The 17,459-nt window shown below is 42.7% G+C and overlaps 2 protein-coding genes and 1 long non-coding RNA gene across 3 annotated transcripts; 2 read left to right on the forward strand and 1 right to left on the reverse strand.

The window, feature by feature from the left end:
* Positions 1-1,031: 1,031 nt before the first annotated feature.
* Positions 1,032-10,607, forward strand: LOC142991289 (uncharacterized). The gene is made up of 10 exons (XM_076141357.1): positions 1,032-1,190; positions 1,951-2,101; positions 2,792-2,919; positions 5,257-5,610; positions 6,533-6,714; positions 8,878-9,126; positions 9,595-9,686; positions 9,918-10,081; positions 10,206-10,397; positions 10,492-10,607. Exons 1-10 carry the CDS (start codon positions 1,124-1,126, stop codon positions 10,605-10,607), a joined length of 1,695 nt encoding a protein of 564 aa, XP_075997472.1. The 5' UTR covers positions 1,032-1,123.
* A 1,561-nt stretch (positions 10,608-12,168) lies between these two features.
* LOC142991104 (protein shisa-4-like) lies at positions 12,169-14,608 on the forward strand. Its single transcript, XM_076141104.1, has 6 exons — positions 12,169-12,291; positions 12,719-12,884; positions 13,089-13,264; positions 13,368-13,454; positions 13,547-13,999; positions 14,123-14,608. Exons 1-5 carry the CDS (start codon positions 12,225-12,227, stop codon positions 13,696-13,698), a joined length of 648 nt encoding a protein of 215 aa, XP_075997219.1. The 5' UTR covers positions 12,169-12,224; the 3' UTR covers positions 13,699-13,999; positions 14,123-14,608.
* LOC142991105 (uncharacterized) lies at positions 14,184-14,879 on the reverse strand. Its single transcript, XR_012960867.1, has 2 exons — positions 14,603-14,879; positions 14,184-14,307 (listed from the first exon to the last, which is right to left on the reverse strand). It is a non-coding gene; the product is annotated as an uncharacterized LOC142991105 (long non-coding RNA).
* Between the last annotated feature and the right edge of the window lie 2,580 nt (positions 14,880-17,459).

Genomic DNA, 17,459 nt, shown 5'->3' on the forward strand with positions numbered 1-17,459 from the left:
TGAACTTTATACATAGACCCTGAGGTAAAATACAAGTGGGCTGGAGTTGCAATGAAGTCATAGGGTACATACAGAACTTACATACAGTGTATGTAATGACGATTGATAAAGTATCCAATTATTATATGACAGAAAGAGACCTCAGGATAACCAGTAATATGTATTTTACACGGACTGATTTTGACTTTACATTGTTTCACCGGTTTTCACTTGTAAAATCACACTCTACGCATTACATCTGTCGACATTCACTTACAATTTTTCCCATCTGTTTGAACTTCGATAGATTGCCGCTCATCTGATCATTTATTTTGCTGGATCCCCATTTTGTCTCCGGGTGCAGATCAAGCAGCCACAAACCAACACTTGATCCTGTGGGCGTGACTTCCACATTGGACGGGTGAAAAAACTATGTAAAGATGTCTTACTCTGACTATTTTCTGCTGCCACACATTTCTTTGTGAGGCGTGTCTTAGGTTTCTATTTTATTTTCCCATGAATTGAAACTGAGCCTCCTAATACATGAGACAGTTAAGACCACAGAGGCCGATACTGATACTATAAGTGTGTTGTATCAGGAACTGGAACGTGTCATTTCCAATTCTAATTGACAGTAATAGGTATTTAACTACTTCCCAAAGTGACATTAATGCATAACAAGACCAAACGGCCAACAGGAACATAATCGACTTCGCGTAGTGGCTTTTGCGTGACCAGAGAATAGAGGCGAAAATAAACTTTAGATGTAGAAATTACATTTGTAAAAAATAACAATTTACCAAAACAATCTGGAGATGAATTGAAAACAACTTTGGGCGTTTATGGCCCATTAATGAAGAAGAAACACAGGAGAAGCCATTTTTTAGCTTACAATTGGTTGCGTTGTTTTTGATTGGATATGATATGCTTGCTTTTTGACATTTCCATATTTGGATATTCCGCTCAGTGACTTGAGCCGCAGCAGCAGAGATTCTTTGCGGTGTTCCGGTTCTGTTTCTCTCGCGTTGTGTGAACCGTTCTATAGTTCTATCCTGTATAAACGATCTCTGTGACCGGAGCTCGTGATTGTGTTTGGAGAAGGAGATCCGAGTCCTGCGCCGCCACCCCGGATCGTGAAGTAGCCATGGCGTCGGGCCTGTGTGGCGTGCTGCTGTTTGGATTATGTTTGGTCCTGGTCCCCGGTGTATCTGGTAAATTTGATTTAAACCATTTTCTAATTTACTCTTTTTCTTGTGCCTTTCTGTTGTTGTTTTTAAGTACGTTGTGTTTTAGCACCAAAGTCTGGGCGATGTCAGCGACGTTAGCAACTCAGCTACGTCAACTTGAAACGTTGTTCTCAAATTCTAACTTTATTCTTGTTTTAAACTGATCAATCAAGAAGGTTGTTGTTTAAACAGCCACCAGAAAAAATAATGACTCCACAACGATAGATGATAACAATGAGAGGTATTCACTGCGTATGCGTGTTTACATTACAAAGGACTATGTGGAGAATGTGACGTCCATGTAACTAAGCATATGAACAATCGGTGACTTTTTTAAATATTAAATCTGTTTCTGAAAAGCCTTAAACGACTTAATTACGGGTTTGTGCTAAAAGCATTACAAAAGCAACGACATATCTTGACTATTTTGTCAAGATATGCTTCGCTCCTGGTTCCTCTGAGGCCATTTGCTGATTTACTGTGGTTTGTTTCTCCTATTTGTTGAAAATGATCACAATAAAAACGTGATGAATTGTTAAGCTATTAACGATAAAAGAGTAATTCTAATTTGTTTATAAATATTGCCCATTTACTACTCATAACCATGAAGCGAACACACAGATGACCTCAATTGACCCTTGCTGGCCTTGTTCAGTGTGTGATTCCTGAACTGGTCTAATGCTGACATGTAGTTCAATCACATTTAATCTTCCTCCCTTCTTCTCTACCTTGTGTGTTCTTGCAGCGGATCGGCACTGTAAGGCCTACAGAGACTTCCACAACGTCTACCACTCATCCCAGAGTTGCTACATAGGATTCTGCTGTGGGACCTGCAACAACAGATACTGCTGTCAAGACAGTTTCTGGCGTCTTTCTGAGGATAAACAGGAGGACTGGTATTCTATTCCACTCTATACCATTCATAAGGCTTAGAATACAGTCTTAGATGGCCAGAAAGAAACTCTAAGTATCTCTCGCTGACTTTGCATTCTTCTCTCTGTAACGGGTGTGTGTGGCCCGCTGTATTCTTCGACCAGGCCGGCAGCACATCTGTCACTGTGGCTTCCTCTGCGTTGTGTTCTTTAGTCAGGTTAATGAATCGGGGTGAATGAATCGGACGAGGCAACTGGTGGTTGTTCCCTTTTATTATTGATGATACTCTGTACAAATGAAATGAAATAGAATACAACCTGTAGTCTCAGACACGACCCAACAGCTCCTCTCTTCATTGCGCGTGGCGTGAACTGAGACCCGTGCAGCCGTGACGTCATTAACATTAGACTACATAAATTCACAGTACAGGTATTGACACCAATTTTAACCTGGTTACATCTCTCAAGCTCACCACAGATTTTATGTAACAGCCATCTGTGCAGAGATGTAGGGCAGGAAACGGAAGTACTTCCTTCCTGTACACGACCACCCGAGAACAGTTGCCAAGCAAATTATATCTGTAGTGTTGCTGTTCTTCTCTGCTCTGCATGACGATGACATACCTATCGTAAGCACTGTTAAGTTTTCCCGGAATATAAACATTCTAGAACGCTCCTATTTTGTATTGATGACGCTTTGTTCCTTTGTTGCAGCTTTGATGTCTCGTCGTCGCTCTCCATCGCTGCCGGCATTAGTTCCGTGGTCATCATTTTGCTCATCTTCATCTGCTGCTGTGTCTGTCCCTGCTGCTGCCTGTACAAGATGTGCCGCAAGCCAAGACGTGAGTAACAAATGCTTTGATAGTAATAATGAATTTTTCTGATCACAATGCAGCGTTCATAAGCTCAGGGTATTTCCGCTTTTTGAACTTCCTGCTTTTGAGATGTTTTGTTATACAAAAAAGGGAAGACAAAAAACAAGGTTGTGCTTCTCATGATTTAGTTGAAAGCAACGATCATAGAACAAAGTAACAGTGACAAAGCAGTCAGTTATGATAACATGACATGAAAATATAAACCTGGAGATTCAGATCTACATCTACCACATCTATGTTGTTAGTATGATGATATCATGGGTGCAGCATGATATCAACAGGATGCCATCCAATACAATTGGTTTTGAGTGCTCTGTTGTCTAACATGTTTCGTTCAGCCTCTATTTGCTCTTGTTATGCTCTTGCTCTATGCCCTTGTTGTTGATAATGTTGAGCGAGACCACAACATTTCATTAAAAGAAGCAGCGTTGCCTTTGCCTTCAGACGAGCTTTACACTCAGCTATACATTTGGCACCATCATGAGTGTGAGTCAGGTTTTTGTTTTCCAGAGTGTAGGAGTCATTGTCTAGTCTACAACACAAGAGTCCACGAGATGCTTTTGGTTTCCTTCTCCCACACGACTTTCATTGCTGCAGTGGCTTTTTGGCTTTGCAGTTACGGGACGCAGACATTACGACACGGAGCTCAGCATGTTCAACATAGGCATGCAACATTAAGAGGAGAGGCGCTTTATACAGTCGAGTAAAGAGCGTCTGGTTTGGTGTAGTGTCTCATGTGGGTCGAGTTGTGTGTCACTACAGAGGCTTTCTTTCATTTCACACTTTAAGTGCTCCTCAGCGGTGAACAGTGAATCCCACAGGCTGATGACTCATTTCACTCATCAAGGGTAATTGCTATTTGGCGTTTAAATACGGGTGCTTATTCCACTTGCCTATCAAGTCAGAAAAGGTCATAATTACTTTAATTTACAATAACTGAGGCACAAAGCATGTTGGAGTACCTGTTTACATTTTTACCCCTGCTGCTGTCACTTTGGTTCAGGCCTCTTCTTGAGTTCTGAGCTCACAGTCGTCGGTTGCTCGGCTCCTGCAAACACTGTCACATGTTGTTTGGAGCCACCGGTGTTTAATTCAATTTAATTAAATCAGCCGCTTCAGAAAGGCAAATTCCAGACCAAAATCTACTCAGATTGTTCCTCGGCTCAAGTCCCGTCTGTCCCTTTTGCATTTTGTGAGCACCAAGAGACAGACAGGCAGGCAGACAGACAGACAGATAAACAGACGAGGGCAAAGACCCCTTGGCTGAGATGAGCACATTGAGGAGTTATTGAAGCAATCGAAAGGCAAAGCGATGTAAACAAAGTGCTTAAGTAGTGACGTTAATAGGGCAACCATTGTTATGTTTTGAGTTTTTGTTGTAGTCCTAGTCAATCATGGAGAACCCCTTCAACTCCTCCATTACAGCAACAAATCCCTCAAAGAATTTATTAATTTGAGCACCTGAGAGTCATACACACACACACACACACACACACACACACACACACACACACACACACACACACACACACACACACACACACACACACACACACACACACACACACCCCACGTGCACTTGTGAGCCAGCAGGGAGAATATGGACTTCCTTACTCGGGCTGCTGCGTGTCGGGATCACCTCCAGGAATGTTAGAGCTCCACCTAGTATGAGTCACAGTTTCCACGACAACCACAGCGCGGAGGGGAATTCTGACTTATCCCATGTCATTTACAGGAAATGATCACGTCAACTCCCACTGTGCTAAGCAAATGATAATATGACGCGCACACACACACACACACACACACACACACACACACACACACACACACACACACACACACACACACACACACACACACACACACACACACACACAGGCCCATCTTCCTTCAGTGTTTTCTCCCTGCTGCATTTTATTTACTTTTGTAAAGTTAAACCTGAATACCCAGTACAGGGTCATTCTATCTGCTTTAAACATTCACTACAATGCTTGTAAAAAACATAGGAACAGGAGATGAATGCAGAAGTGCTTGTTTTAAGTTGGTCTGACTGCATAGTTGTGAGAACGAAGTCGCACTCTCACTCTAAGTTGAGCTTCACCTCTTGTATGGCAATTGGTTGACGGGTGTTTCTTCTGTTTATTCTGTGCTGTTTGTTCCCCGGAAATATATGCAAATAAACCCGATGACATGCTCCTATCCAGCGTTTTGGGCTTGGCTGACCGTCTCTGGTAACCAGTGCGTGCATGTCATTTCCCAACTAACCTTATCTGAACATCCTGTTCCCGTGTTTGCTTCCAGCGGTGATAGCCACCACCACCCACACCACAGTGGTTACCACGGCTCCTCAGCAGTACCCGCAGCAGCCGAGGGCGAGCCCCGGACAGCCGCAGGCCTACCAGGGGCCCCAGTATCCTGGCTACCAGCCTGTGCCCATCCAGCCGGGGTACGGAGCTCAACCGGGATACGGAGCTCAGCCGGGATACGGAGCTCAGCCGGGATACGGAGCTCAGCCGGGATACGGAGCTCAGCCGGGATACGGAGCTCAGCCGGGATACGGAGCTCAGCCCGGGCCTCAGGGTAACGGGGGACAGCCTATGCCTTACCAAGGACAGCCTTTCACGCCGGGACCGCCGCCCACATATCAGGAAGCCAGTGAGTTTGGATGTTTGTGAACTAGATGAGTTGTTGCAGAGATGTTTCTATCGCTCGTGCCACCGTGGTTCAAAGACAAAAGATGAAGGAGTAAAACTTTGAAGCGTAGCAGCTGGTTTATTCAGCCTAGAGAGGTTTGGCCTGGAGAGTGAACACTGAAGAAAACACAGAGCACAACGTCTCTTATTTTGGTATTGGGTGACGAATGGAAAGTGAATGTGATCCAATTAGTAGTTAAGCTGAAGTCAGTGTCTATGAGGAAATAAGAGGGATGTTTGTTGACAGATGGAACAAGAGAGATAATTAAAGGTCAGAGTGAATTTGTAATGTTTAGTCATTTTGATTATTAGTGTTTGGTAATATAGTTCAAAGTGAAGCACAGTAAAAGGAGGTGAGTGTTACTGGTGGTGTTGTGGCATGTCTTGCCCCCATGTGTCACTTCCTGGGTGAGCTGTGTAAACTGTGTGTGTGTCATGTGCACAAGAAGACCAGAGCGACTTCCTTTAAATGTTTTATTCAAGAACAGAAAATCACAAGGTCCAGGTTTCTATGTGAACAAGTATGATGTCATAAACAGTTACAGCAACTGTGTTAACTTAAATTATACATTTCAGAATAATATAGACTTTATGAAATACTGATCTAAGTCATCTTTGGCTCCACAGTGTCAAACAAATATGTAGAAGCACATACGGCACACAAGCAGTACTTAATTTCCTTATGTCGGATTTTAAGCATTGACAAACGCCATTGCTCAACGTTTGTGATTGCGGTGCACATTGGGTAATGACGGATTACAGCTCAGGCTTAGAGAAACCAGGAAACTGCAGCCGGATGTGGAGGCAGAGTAATCACTACTGGTTACTGTCAAAACATTTCTAGCGTTTCATACTGACGCCATGTTGTTTTCTATTGCGTCTAGCCGGCCCCGGTTGCCCTCCCACCGCGATGCCGTACAGCCAGGCCGCCTTCGCCCCGGGCCAGGCACCGTACCCTCTGCAGCCGCCCGCCCAGCCGCAGGCCAACGCTCCGCCCTCACAGATGGACTTCCACGGCCAGCCAGCGTACAACCCGGAATTCGTAGCGCCGCCGCCCAAGACTGGATAATGGACTGGAACCCCCCCCTCCCCTCACCCCCCCACCCCCTCTGTATTCCCACAACCATCGGATGGGTGCCGCAACATATTTGAACCTGGCAGAGATCTGGGAATGTGAATTATGCACAATGGAGATTAAGTGTGTTTTTGCGACGCGCAGGTTGTTGCATGTCCGTGTTCACCCCACACACGCACACTCTCACCCCAAGCCCCACCTACTCCTCGGTGGCCTCATCTCAGTATAGTGAATGAAAAAAAAATCCAAAACCACTCCAGTCCATTTGTCAAGAGTCTGTGACGTGGTTTGGATTTATTTTATTTCCCCTCCAGCATTCTGAACATGCCCCAACATCTTCTTGTCCTTCTTTACAGTGGACGTCTGAACCTGTTTTTTGTGTTTTTTCTCTCATTCTTTTGTCTTCAAAGGCCCTATAATGCATCACATGTGTTGTCTGTGGCGTTTGGTTACACATGTAATACTGCTTAGAAGAGGATTTATGTAGAGTATAGGATACATTTCTGTGACCCGACCCGACCCGACCCTGCTCCGGCCTTATCAGTCAAACATGCAGCTTGCTGCATTATCCACAAAAGGGAATGTTAAGATCGTTATGATTTGCTCTTTCACACCCCCGTCTGTGTGTGTGTGTACATACTGCATGTCGACTCCAGGGAAAATTCAATTTGAATTTAATTGCTGTGTTTTGGTGCACAAGTGAGATTCCACTTTCTTTTTCTTTGTCTTCTTCTTCTCTTTTTTGCTCAGGATATTAAATTTTCTTCTTCTGCCACACATAAGGAGTTAACTTATATGTAAAACTCACTTGGCCGCTTTGTGTGTGTGAAACAACCAAAGGTTCAGGATTGTTTCTTATCAGTCAGACGTACAGTCGCTCCGTCCACAAAAAGAGGAAATGCAACAGAAAGCTGGTGCCTTTCTATCACCTTTTGCCTTCTTTTCTTATTTCAGCAAAAACAAAACTGTGCCGGACCGTAATTTCACTCTCAGTCTTTTCCGTGGTGAACTTGTTTTTATCTGTAGCGTGCAAAACAGCCACACATCACTTACTTTACGGAACCGTTAAAAGTTATGGTTCCTGTTTTTGGCCCCAGCATGTTGAACTATAGGCCACCATCTCGTTCAGTATTGTTGAATTGTGTCTCGGTAAGTGTCGTGTCATTTGCCAAGTGAATCTATATTATTTTTTATTTAATGCGATTTCAAACTTCGTCATTTTGCTCGTTGTTACGCAGCACGATTGTCAGCTTTCCCGATACTGGAACGCCTTCCTGGCCCGGCTCTTCTGGAACGGTGGTTTGCTTTTTAATGTGACTGACTTCTTCTTTTTCTTCTTCATGGGACCCAGCTACATTTGGAGAATAATCGCAACTCTTTGTTCACGTCAACAAGTCATGTACAGTCGCCTCATTATAGCTTCCTTCATTTTAGACTTTGGTGGAAAATAAGATAATTGTCATTTTCCATTGAACGCATTTAAAGGCGTCATTATGTGGTTTCATTGCTTTCAATCTCATAGAGTAGAGTCAAGACAGTAGGTAGTAAAATCACTCTTTGTGTCAGTATCAGGTGTACAGTAAATGTCTCTCCACTTAGGCCTTCTGTCCTCAGACGTTTTGTGCTTTGCAAATCAGTTTTTGTGAGGAATTTGCATGCAGGTGTTTCTTACTGACCAAGTGATCTGTGTAGGAAATGCTGCATCCGAGAGTTTCCTTCCGTTTGTGTTATTTAAAAACCACACACACTGCCTTCTCTTTCTGCCATCCTTTTCGCCAGTGTTGGTTCTTCATAGTGACGTCTTTGTGTGTGTGTGTGTCTGTGTGTTTTGTGAGATCGTGCATTATAACCGTTAGAGGATTTATCAGCAGTGCGCTTTTATGTTTGTGAAGAACTTTCAATGATGCTGCTGTCAGAATGTTATGTACAAGACCTACTTTGCAAAAAGGTCCGTCTCTTCTGTTACAGAGTTGAATAAAACATATTTTCTGTTTCCCCCATTGTTGATTATTGAACTTTTAGCTCACAAATAAATTACTTGCTGTAAGAGATTACACTGTAAACACTGAAATAAGCAGAATATAGGTTTTTCACTTGAATCAAAGTTGGTTTGCTGATGTATCCTCTAAGATTCAATAGATTATCAATTTTAAGTTCCAATGGAGCAATAGCCACAGCATTGAACTCCTTAAATGCCTTAATGGAAAGTCAAAGAATATATCCATCAAGAATGATGGAATGTTGTCTGGCTTGTTGCAGGGAGGGAGGGATAGACGGGTTCATGCTGTTGTGTTGCTGTGGTTGTCATTTCATTATCAGGGTATATCATTGCAGCTATGGTTTCAAGTGTCTTGCCCGGCCTTGTGTTTGTTCTCTGTGTGGTTCTACTCCCAGCTGTATGGGGTGAGTACATTTGCTTAAGTAGTAGTAGTAGTAGTAGTGGTAGTAGTTTCATGATAATTTGGCCTTGGCCTTGGCCTTTCCTTCCTTTGGCTCTTACAGGTGGAATATAATAATACTTCCTTGGCAACATGTCAAATAGAAACCAATATGATTCAGTCCATTTAAAAGCAGTGTAGAGTTTCATTCAGACTGTGATCTTTTTGTTTCACCTGCTTTCATTCACTTCAGAATGGGATGTTTCCAGGAAAGAGTGTGTGTGTGTTAGTGTTGTGTTAGTGTTGGTGTGGTTAGTAACTTTGATTCCAGTTTGTCTTCATGGCTGAACTTGTACGTGTCAGGCAAGTCCAACAAGACAGGTAACAAAAGTGAAGAGGGTTAAAAAGAAGTAGTCTCTGATATGTTTTTACCCTCATCTCATAATCTCACACTTTGTAAACGTGATTGTGTGTCTTGTGCTGTATATCACAGGTGCACAGCAGTGCACAGCTTATTGGGACTCTAATGGTGATCTCCACTCAACAGTGGCTAACTGACCAGACACAAAGTCGCTGTCCTGTCAGGTGTGAGATTCGCTTTCCTTCCTGTATTTCACTCATCATAATATTTGATAAAGAATGGCACAGGTCTGGCACAAACATTGGAGTAGAAATTGTAAAGCGATCTCTTAAAAGCTTGTTCCATTTGTAATCACTTAAACCAGGAGTGTTTGACATTATCATCATTATTTATGATATAACGTGCAGTGATTCCATTTACAATATTGCTATAGAATCCTTGTTTTCTTTTCCCAGCTATGGCATTTCAAAAACGAAACGCTTAGCCCTCCTGCTGGGCAGCATCCTCGGCTCCGTCTTCCCCTTTATCATCTGCGTGTCTCTCATCGTCTGCTGTTTGTGTCCGTGCTGCATTATCTACAAGAAGTGTCGAGAAAGACGTAGCCGAGGAAACGTAGCAAGTAGGAAAACCTGCACCAGTGTGCTCATAGTTTGATAGCACGTCATTCTTCCCTGCAAGAAATGTCTCTATGAATTGTTGTTTAATTTCACTTCTATTCTAACTAAGTCTTTGACTTTACTCAGCTGTGGTCAACACAGGCAACACTGCAACAATAATCCAGAGACCCCAGCCACAGCCACAGCCACAGCCACAGCCAATGCCACAGCCACATCACCCCACATACCCGGGCTACCAGCCTGTGCCTGTTCACCCTGGATACCCTGGAGTCCAGCCCATGCCAACGCCCTCAGCCCCGCCTCCATACACAGAAGCTTGTGAGTTCATTGCAAAAAATCTGCTCAGATAAGGCCGATCCATTTTATGTTTCCATAAAATACATTATTCTCCTTGTTGTCCTTTGCTTCTCAGCCGGTCCAGGTTCTCCTCCAGCTGCGTTCATGCAGGGACAGCCCATGTACCCTTACCTGCCCCCTGGTCAGCCGCCTTTCAACCCTGCTTATGCTCCCAACCCAAACACTGGATAGGCTACAGAATCAAAACATTGGTTTTTGGTTCAGACTGGCACATATTCACCAATTTTACGAAAAACATGTGCAATTATTGTTTTTGCTGATGTTGATTAGGAGTTGGGATTAAGAAACAAAGCTAGTTGCTGATAGATTGAAAGCAGTTGCAGTGAGTCTCTTCATTCCCCTTTGCAGGATTCCTTTTCAAATTGAATATTTTGGGATAATCTATTTGCATGAATACAGTCTGTTTCAGGTATGATCTTAAAACTGTTGAAATTTTTTATATTGGAATAAAAAAAAAAAAAAGAAAACTTAAGAAATAGAACTTTATCTAAACTAATCTTTAAATTTAAGTCTTTCTATGGAAATTGCTGTTAAATGTGTATTGATGTAGGATTCACAATGGAAAAATCTTCCTGAACGAGCTGCATGATAACATTGAGGGGGTGCAGTCCATTTCTGAGGGGGAGTGGATGTTCGTTACTTTAGCTGGTTGTTTACTTTGGGATACCCAAGATCCACAAGCTTCCTGTCAGTGACTGGTCGAGTCCAGCCACTGTCCTTCTCAGCAGCCCCCAGGTCAGCTCCAGTCCGCTTGCTTGCAGTGACCTGGCTTGGTCAGTCTTCGCCTCCAGCCCTGCAGTTCCAAGTGGTCAGGTCCATCTCCAGCTGTCAAGTCGTCTGATCATGTTACTGACTCAGCAAACTCAACTGCCTAGGCACCCACCCAGAAAGGACATCATTTGAAAAACTAAACTAAACTTCAATGTTTAATCCTGAAGATTATTGTGTTTAAATTGCTGTATTTGATATTCCGCTGGGATTTTTGTTGCTATCGCCAGTCAATTAATATATGCACTATAGGCAACCTGTAAAAAGAAGTTCAGCTTGTAACTTCAGTGCTTGTGTGGGAGACAAATTTACATTTTACATTGCTGTCCCTGGATTTAAACATTCAAAGCTCTCATGGTTTGTCGCAATTTATTTTCATTCCATTTGGCGTTCTAGATGCTGTATAATACAGTGCAGTGACGCTGTCATGAGGAATATGAGTAAAATGCAATGTATATGCTATGCTCACTATTATCCACAATCCAAATCCCCTAAAGCAAACATCTCCAAGATCTAAGATTTCTTTACACCAACAGAAGAACCATGTAGTGTACCAGCAACTGCAACAAGTATAGCACAGTAATACCTATCACTTAATGATTTAATCCCATAATAATGTGTTGCTGTCAGAATGTTATGTTAAATAAAACATATTTTCTGTTTCCCCCATTGTTGATTATTGAACTTTTAGCTCACAAATAAATTACTTACTGTAAGAGATTACACTGTATACACTGAAATAAGCAGAATATAGGTTTTCCACTTGAATCCAAGTTGGTTTTTTGATGTATCCTTTAAGATTCAATAGATCCATTTTAAGTTCCAATGGAGCAATAGCCACAGCATTGAACTCCTTAAATGCCTTAATGGGAAAGTCAAAGAATATATTTCCCATCAAGGATGATGAAATGCGTTCTGGCGTGTTGCAGGGAGGGGGGGGGGGGGGGACACGGGGGACGGGACAGACTGGTTCATGCTGCTGTGGTTGTCATTTCATTATCAGGGTATATCATTGCAGCTATGGTTTCAAGTGTCTTGCCCGGCCTTGTGTGTGTTCTCTGTGTGATTCTACTCCCAGCTGTATGGGGTGAGTACATTTGCTTAAGTAGTAGTAATAGTAGAAGTAGTAGTAGTAGTAGTAGTAGTAGCAGTTTCATGATAATCCTTGGCCTTTCCTTCCTTTGGCTCTTACAGGTGGAATATAATCATCCAATCAACCAAAATGATTCAGTCCATTTAAAAACAGTTTAGAGTTTCATTCGGACTGTGATCTTTTTGTTTCACCTGCTTTTATTCACTTCAGAATGGGCCGTTTCCCGTAAAGGATGTGTGTGTGTTAGTGATTACTGTTTGTCTTCATGGCTGAACTTGTACGTGTTAGGCAAGTCCAAACAAAAAACAGAAAACAAAAGTGAAGAGGGTTATAATGAACTAGTCTCAAATATGCTTTTAGATTCATCTCATAATCTCACACTTTGTAAACGTGATTGTGTGTCTTGTGCTGTATATCACAGGTGATCAGTGCACAGCTTATTTGGACTCTAATGGTTATTTCAAGAAGACCCTGGTATGTTTTGCGGGCTTTTGCTGTGGAAACTGCAACATAAGATTCTGCTGCAGGGACGCTAAACTGCGTCTAACTGAACAGGAGCAAAGCCGCTGTCCTCCGCTAGCTCTCAGGTGTGAGATTCTCTTTCCTTCCTGTATTTCACTCAACATAATATTTGATAAAGAATGGCACAGGTCTGGCACAAAAATTGGAGTAGAAATTGAAAAGCGATCTCTTAAACCAGGAGTGTTTGACATTATCAGCATTATTTATGATATAAAGTGCAGTGATTCCATTTACAATATTGCTATAGAATCCTTGTTTTCTTTTCCCAGCTGTGGTGGCAATCCAAGATCAGAAATCCCAGACCTCCTGCTGGGCAGCATCGTCGGCTTCATCTTCCTCTTTATTATCTGCGTGTCTCTCATCGTCTGCTGTCTGTGCTGTCTGTGTCCGTGCTGCATTATCTACAAGAAGTGTCGAGAAAGACGTAGCCGAGGAAACGTAGCAAGTAGGAAAACCTGCACCAGTGTGCTCATAGTTTGATAGCACGTCATTCTTCCCTGCAAGCAACATTTTACTTCTATTCTAACTAAATCTTTGACTTTACTCAGTCTACCAGTCTGTGTCTGTTCACCCTGGATACCGTGGAGTCCAGCCCATGCCAACGCCCACAGCCCCGCCTCCGTACACAGAAGCTTGTGAGTTAATTGCAAAAATCTGCTCAGATAAGGTCATACAATTAGTTGTTTCCGTAAAATACAACATTCACCCTGTTTCCTTTGCTTCTCAGCCGGTCCAGGTTCTCCTCCAGCTGCCTTCATACAGGGACAGCCCATGTACCCTCGCCTGCCCCCTGGTCACAGTGGCGCCTGCAGACTTTTTTCCCGGGGGGGGCCAGATGGGGCCATTGAAAATCTAGGGTGGGCCGCTATTGATGTATAAAGGCTAGATAGACTAATAATGGTACAGTTGACTTACAGTTCCAGAAGAATCCTGCTTTAATGTGTTCTGTATCTGTATATGTGTTAGTCAAGTCATTGTTTTTCAAATAGACTAGTTGTCCTTTTTCCTAAAAAGACAACTATAAAACTTGAAATTTGCAGTTTAGTGCAAAATTGAATTTAGTGCAAAAGGTTTTTTTTGGATGAATTTCTGGAACAGAAAGCAGACCAGACTGAATAACAGCAGAATAAAATATATATATACAGATTAAAAATATATGTTTACAGACTAAAATATATATGTACAGACTATAACCTATAGATAAATCTTAAGTGGTGATATGAAGGAGTATTGTACATTTATAGTACAGAACCAAACATTTACTGGGAACAAGCCTATTCAAGTTTAAAAAATAGCACACTAGCCTGCAATTTTGATCCATACAGCTTTATTTCTCTGTTGCTGCATATTTTTGTAAATGAAAACTTACATACATTATACACATTATTTACATTATACCAGTCTTTAGAGAAGCACCGTCTTCTATCCCCTTGATAGTTTCGAGGGAAGTTCTTGTTCGTGTGGCTGCGTGGGCTGCTCTGCTCTTGACTGGGAGATATGAAACAAGGATAACTCAGTTATTATGATATAAAAATGACAATACTAATATGAATAGCTAGCCCCTTTGCAAAGTAATTATTGACTACACCTCTGATATCAGCCTATACAAAATTCTATTCAGACTATTCAATCTCAACCACCAATAAACATGAATCAGAAAGCTTAAAGTGATTATGTCGTGACTCTTAGCTCAATGTAGACACACTTTAACCACACATTTATTCAGATAGCATTACTCTCTATCTGAGCCATCCACATAATTTTCAGGTCCACACAGTTATACCTTCACCTGTTGGTCCAGCTGATTTTGCGGAGTCCTCCTGCGTCTCTTCTGTCACTGTGACCATTGCTGTTGCCTTTTCTTCGTCGTCACTGTGCTGTCCTTCCGATGCTGCCGGTGTTTGCGCGTCCACTCGCTCCTGACTGTTTGTTAAATGAATATATTGTAAAATTGCCAATATGTCTTGTTTCTTCCTTGTTACTGATAGACTTCAATCATCCAATCCACCAAACAACACCAAACAAGAGTCAATAGCAACAGCAGAATAAGCTGTTTGGCATTGGCAGAGAAGATTTAGCAAATTTTTCATGAGCGCAACCCACATACTCAGCTGTGCTGCTCATCCCACAAATACATGTTCCTTACAAATGAGGCACCATTTAAAAGGGAACTAAACAGGCTTTCCAACGCTATAAAATGTACTGCCAAGAAGCATTGTAACAACAGAGAAATAATCTACCAAACACAAATTTCCGAACTTTTTGTTCGATGTTTATATGCTATGCTCACTATCATCCACAAGGCGTCGCCAAATCCTCTAAAGCAAACATCTCCAAGATCTCCAATTCTAAACACAAGCAGAAGAACCATGTGGTGTACCAGCAACTGCAACAAGTCACCATTACCAAGGAAGTTACGTTTTGGCTGACATTGGTTCATTCATCTGTCCGGGCCTTGGTGGTGGCATGGAACCGATTGTCATGTGCCTGGTTAAGTGGGAAGAAAGCGTGCTGCTCCGTTGGTCTACTAACCAACATACTGCTGCTTCACACCTGGCTGGATCACTGCAGCCCAGCCAGCTGTGGTTCTGATGGCCGAGCTTCTTTTGTCAGACAAGTAAACAAAAACTGACAGCGATCTAAAGAGAAAGATGGAAAATAAACATGAATTTATATGATATACAGCTGAAATCCTGAAAATGAGACACTTCTGCACACACATGCACACACTCTTCATTCCTGATCGTATGCAGGGCGTGATGGCGTTTCATCCCATAATAACCTACATCACTTCCTCTTATAGCTTTCTGCACTATCCATTAATCAATACAGTAATAGTGCTGACTCCAGCACTCTCGTTCATCAGAGGGGGCTAAAACAAGAGCGTGAAAAGTGACTCTGCCTGATTGTGCTGCTGCCCGGCCTGCCATCTAAAATAAGCTCTCTCCTTGACGCGTGGCTTCGACTGCTAATGAGCACTTACGTTGGAATGCCAGTGTCATGGACAATATGGCAGATAATCTTTACAGCTGGCCGTCACTGCTCTCTTCATCTTCATCCCTTTCCTCCTCTTCTTCTGCTTCTTCCTTCCATCCCATCCCTCTGACTGGGCTTTGTTCTGTCTGAGGGCATTCTTCTCTGGCTGCCTGCCCAAGCTGCCATTAAGAGGTTTTTCGCTTTTTCCCTCAAAGTCCCACACCATCACCCCCCGCCCCTCTTTTCTTTCACTCTGTGGAATCCTTTTGGTGTTTACAGTTCAAGTCAGAGCAACACGACACACTGAACATGGACAAAGGATGCTGTGTCAGTGTGTGAGTATCTGTTTGAAACCAGCCCTTAGATCAAAATTTAGACCTGGGACATGCATGGGCTCTTCTCATTCTGCTGACTTCTACTACTACTGATGCTACTTCTACTACTTCCACTAAAAATAATAATAATATTGATTTCAATTCTAAGGATCCTGAATCTTGTGCATCAAACTGATACATGTTCACAACAAAATCCTGAGATTACAGCTGAAGTGACATATTTTTCCTCTTCTTGTTCCACATTAGGACACCAGGGGGCAGAAAGTGTATCAGGCAGGAAACAGGTGCTTGATGCCAGCACATTGATGAAGACTTACTCTAAGTCTCCTTCCAGGAATGTGGTGCGTAGACACTGTGATCATACTGCACAGACACACTAATCTGGTATCCATTTGAGTCATTTGGAGTCTTGTAAAGGCACTTTAGGCATTTTTCTTGCCTAAAGGAAGGGTTTTCCAGGTATATAATTTGACATTAATACACCTTTATAGGGAAATCAGCTTCCAAAATCACAAGAATGAAGTTCTCTGCTAGTCTTTAATCTCCTTCTGTCTTTTCTGCGCAACTGCCATGTGTGGGGTTTATTGTGCATAACAGTTGAGGTGACACACTGACAGCTGCACACAGACTGACACGCGAGAGAAACAGAAACGAGCTGGTCAGAATGGAACAACTGTGGGTGTGATTGCTGCCCATCATGGAGAAAATGCAGTAAGAGGGCTTGGCTGGTGTGAAGAGGCGCACTGTTGGCAAATGAAACTGTCTTTTGTTTGTTTTGAGAAACTCACTTAACTGGAAAACGCACAGAAGTATATAAATGATACTGATCTGTGTTGTTCTGCTCTCTTTTGTCTGACATGCTTTGTTGGAATAATGTAATTTTCCTAATCATGTCACAGTTGTCAGACGTTGCTCTGTCCCACCACATACATTTCCACCACTCTCCCTTTTCAAAGGAGCAAAAGGTCTGCAATAAAGTTTCCCGGGTCACTGTGCACATTTCGGCTCCTTTTGTCTCCCATATTCATTCCACATCACTGCTGGTGGAAGGCAAATTTCACATCAAGCAGGGAATCTCAGAGCAAAGGGCCCTTTGATTTTTCCACAATCCTCGCTCCGTCTGCACCATTTATCAGCCTTTTTCACTTCCAAGCTTCCGTCTCTCTCTTTAAGTCCCTCACAGCCCTACACACACAAGCACCAGACGGGTGGAGTGGACACAGGAAGATGCAGAGTGGGTCCATGTGAACCCAACAGATAAAACAGTGTGGTGTCTTTTCGCCCTCTCTCTATTCACCGGCTTCCAAGTATCTTGACAACCTTGCCTGG

Source organism: Genypterus blacodes, unplaced genomic scaffold, assembly GCF_046128005.1.
Source record: "Genypterus blacodes isolate CSIRO-AG114 ecotype Tasmania unplaced genomic scaffold, CSIRO-AGI_Gbla_v1 ptg000017l_1, whole genome shotgun sequence".
Taxonomy (NCBI): Eukaryota; Metazoa; Chordata; class Actinopteri; order Ophidiiformes; family Ophidiidae; genus Genypterus; species Genypterus blacodes.

Coding starts and splice junctions, on each gene's coding strand:
- LOC142991289 (XM_076141357.1), top strand. CDS start 1,124: ATGGCGTCGGGCCTGTGTGGCGTGCTGCTGTTTGGATTATGTTTGGTC. Junction 2,920..5,256: donor GATGTGCCGCAAGCCAAGAC/GTGAGTAACAAA, acceptor GTTTGCTTCCAG/CGGTGATAGCCACCACCACC. Junction 10,082..10,205: donor TAGCCGAGGAAACGTAGCAA/GTAGGAAAACCT, acceptor GACTTTACTCAG/CTGTGGTCAACACAGGCAAC.
- LOC142991104 (XM_076141104.1), top strand. CDS start 12,225: ATGGTTTCAAGTGTCTTGCCCGGCCTTGTGTGTGTTCTCTGTGTGATT. Junction 12,885..13,088: donor TGTCCTCCGCTAGCTCTCAG/GTGTGAGATTCT, acceptor TTCTTTTCCCAG/CTGTGGTGGCAATCCAAGAT. Junction 13,455..13,546: donor GCCTCCGTACACAGAAGCTT/GTGAGTTAATTG, acceptor TTTGCTTCTCAG/CCGGTCCAGGTTCTCCTCCA.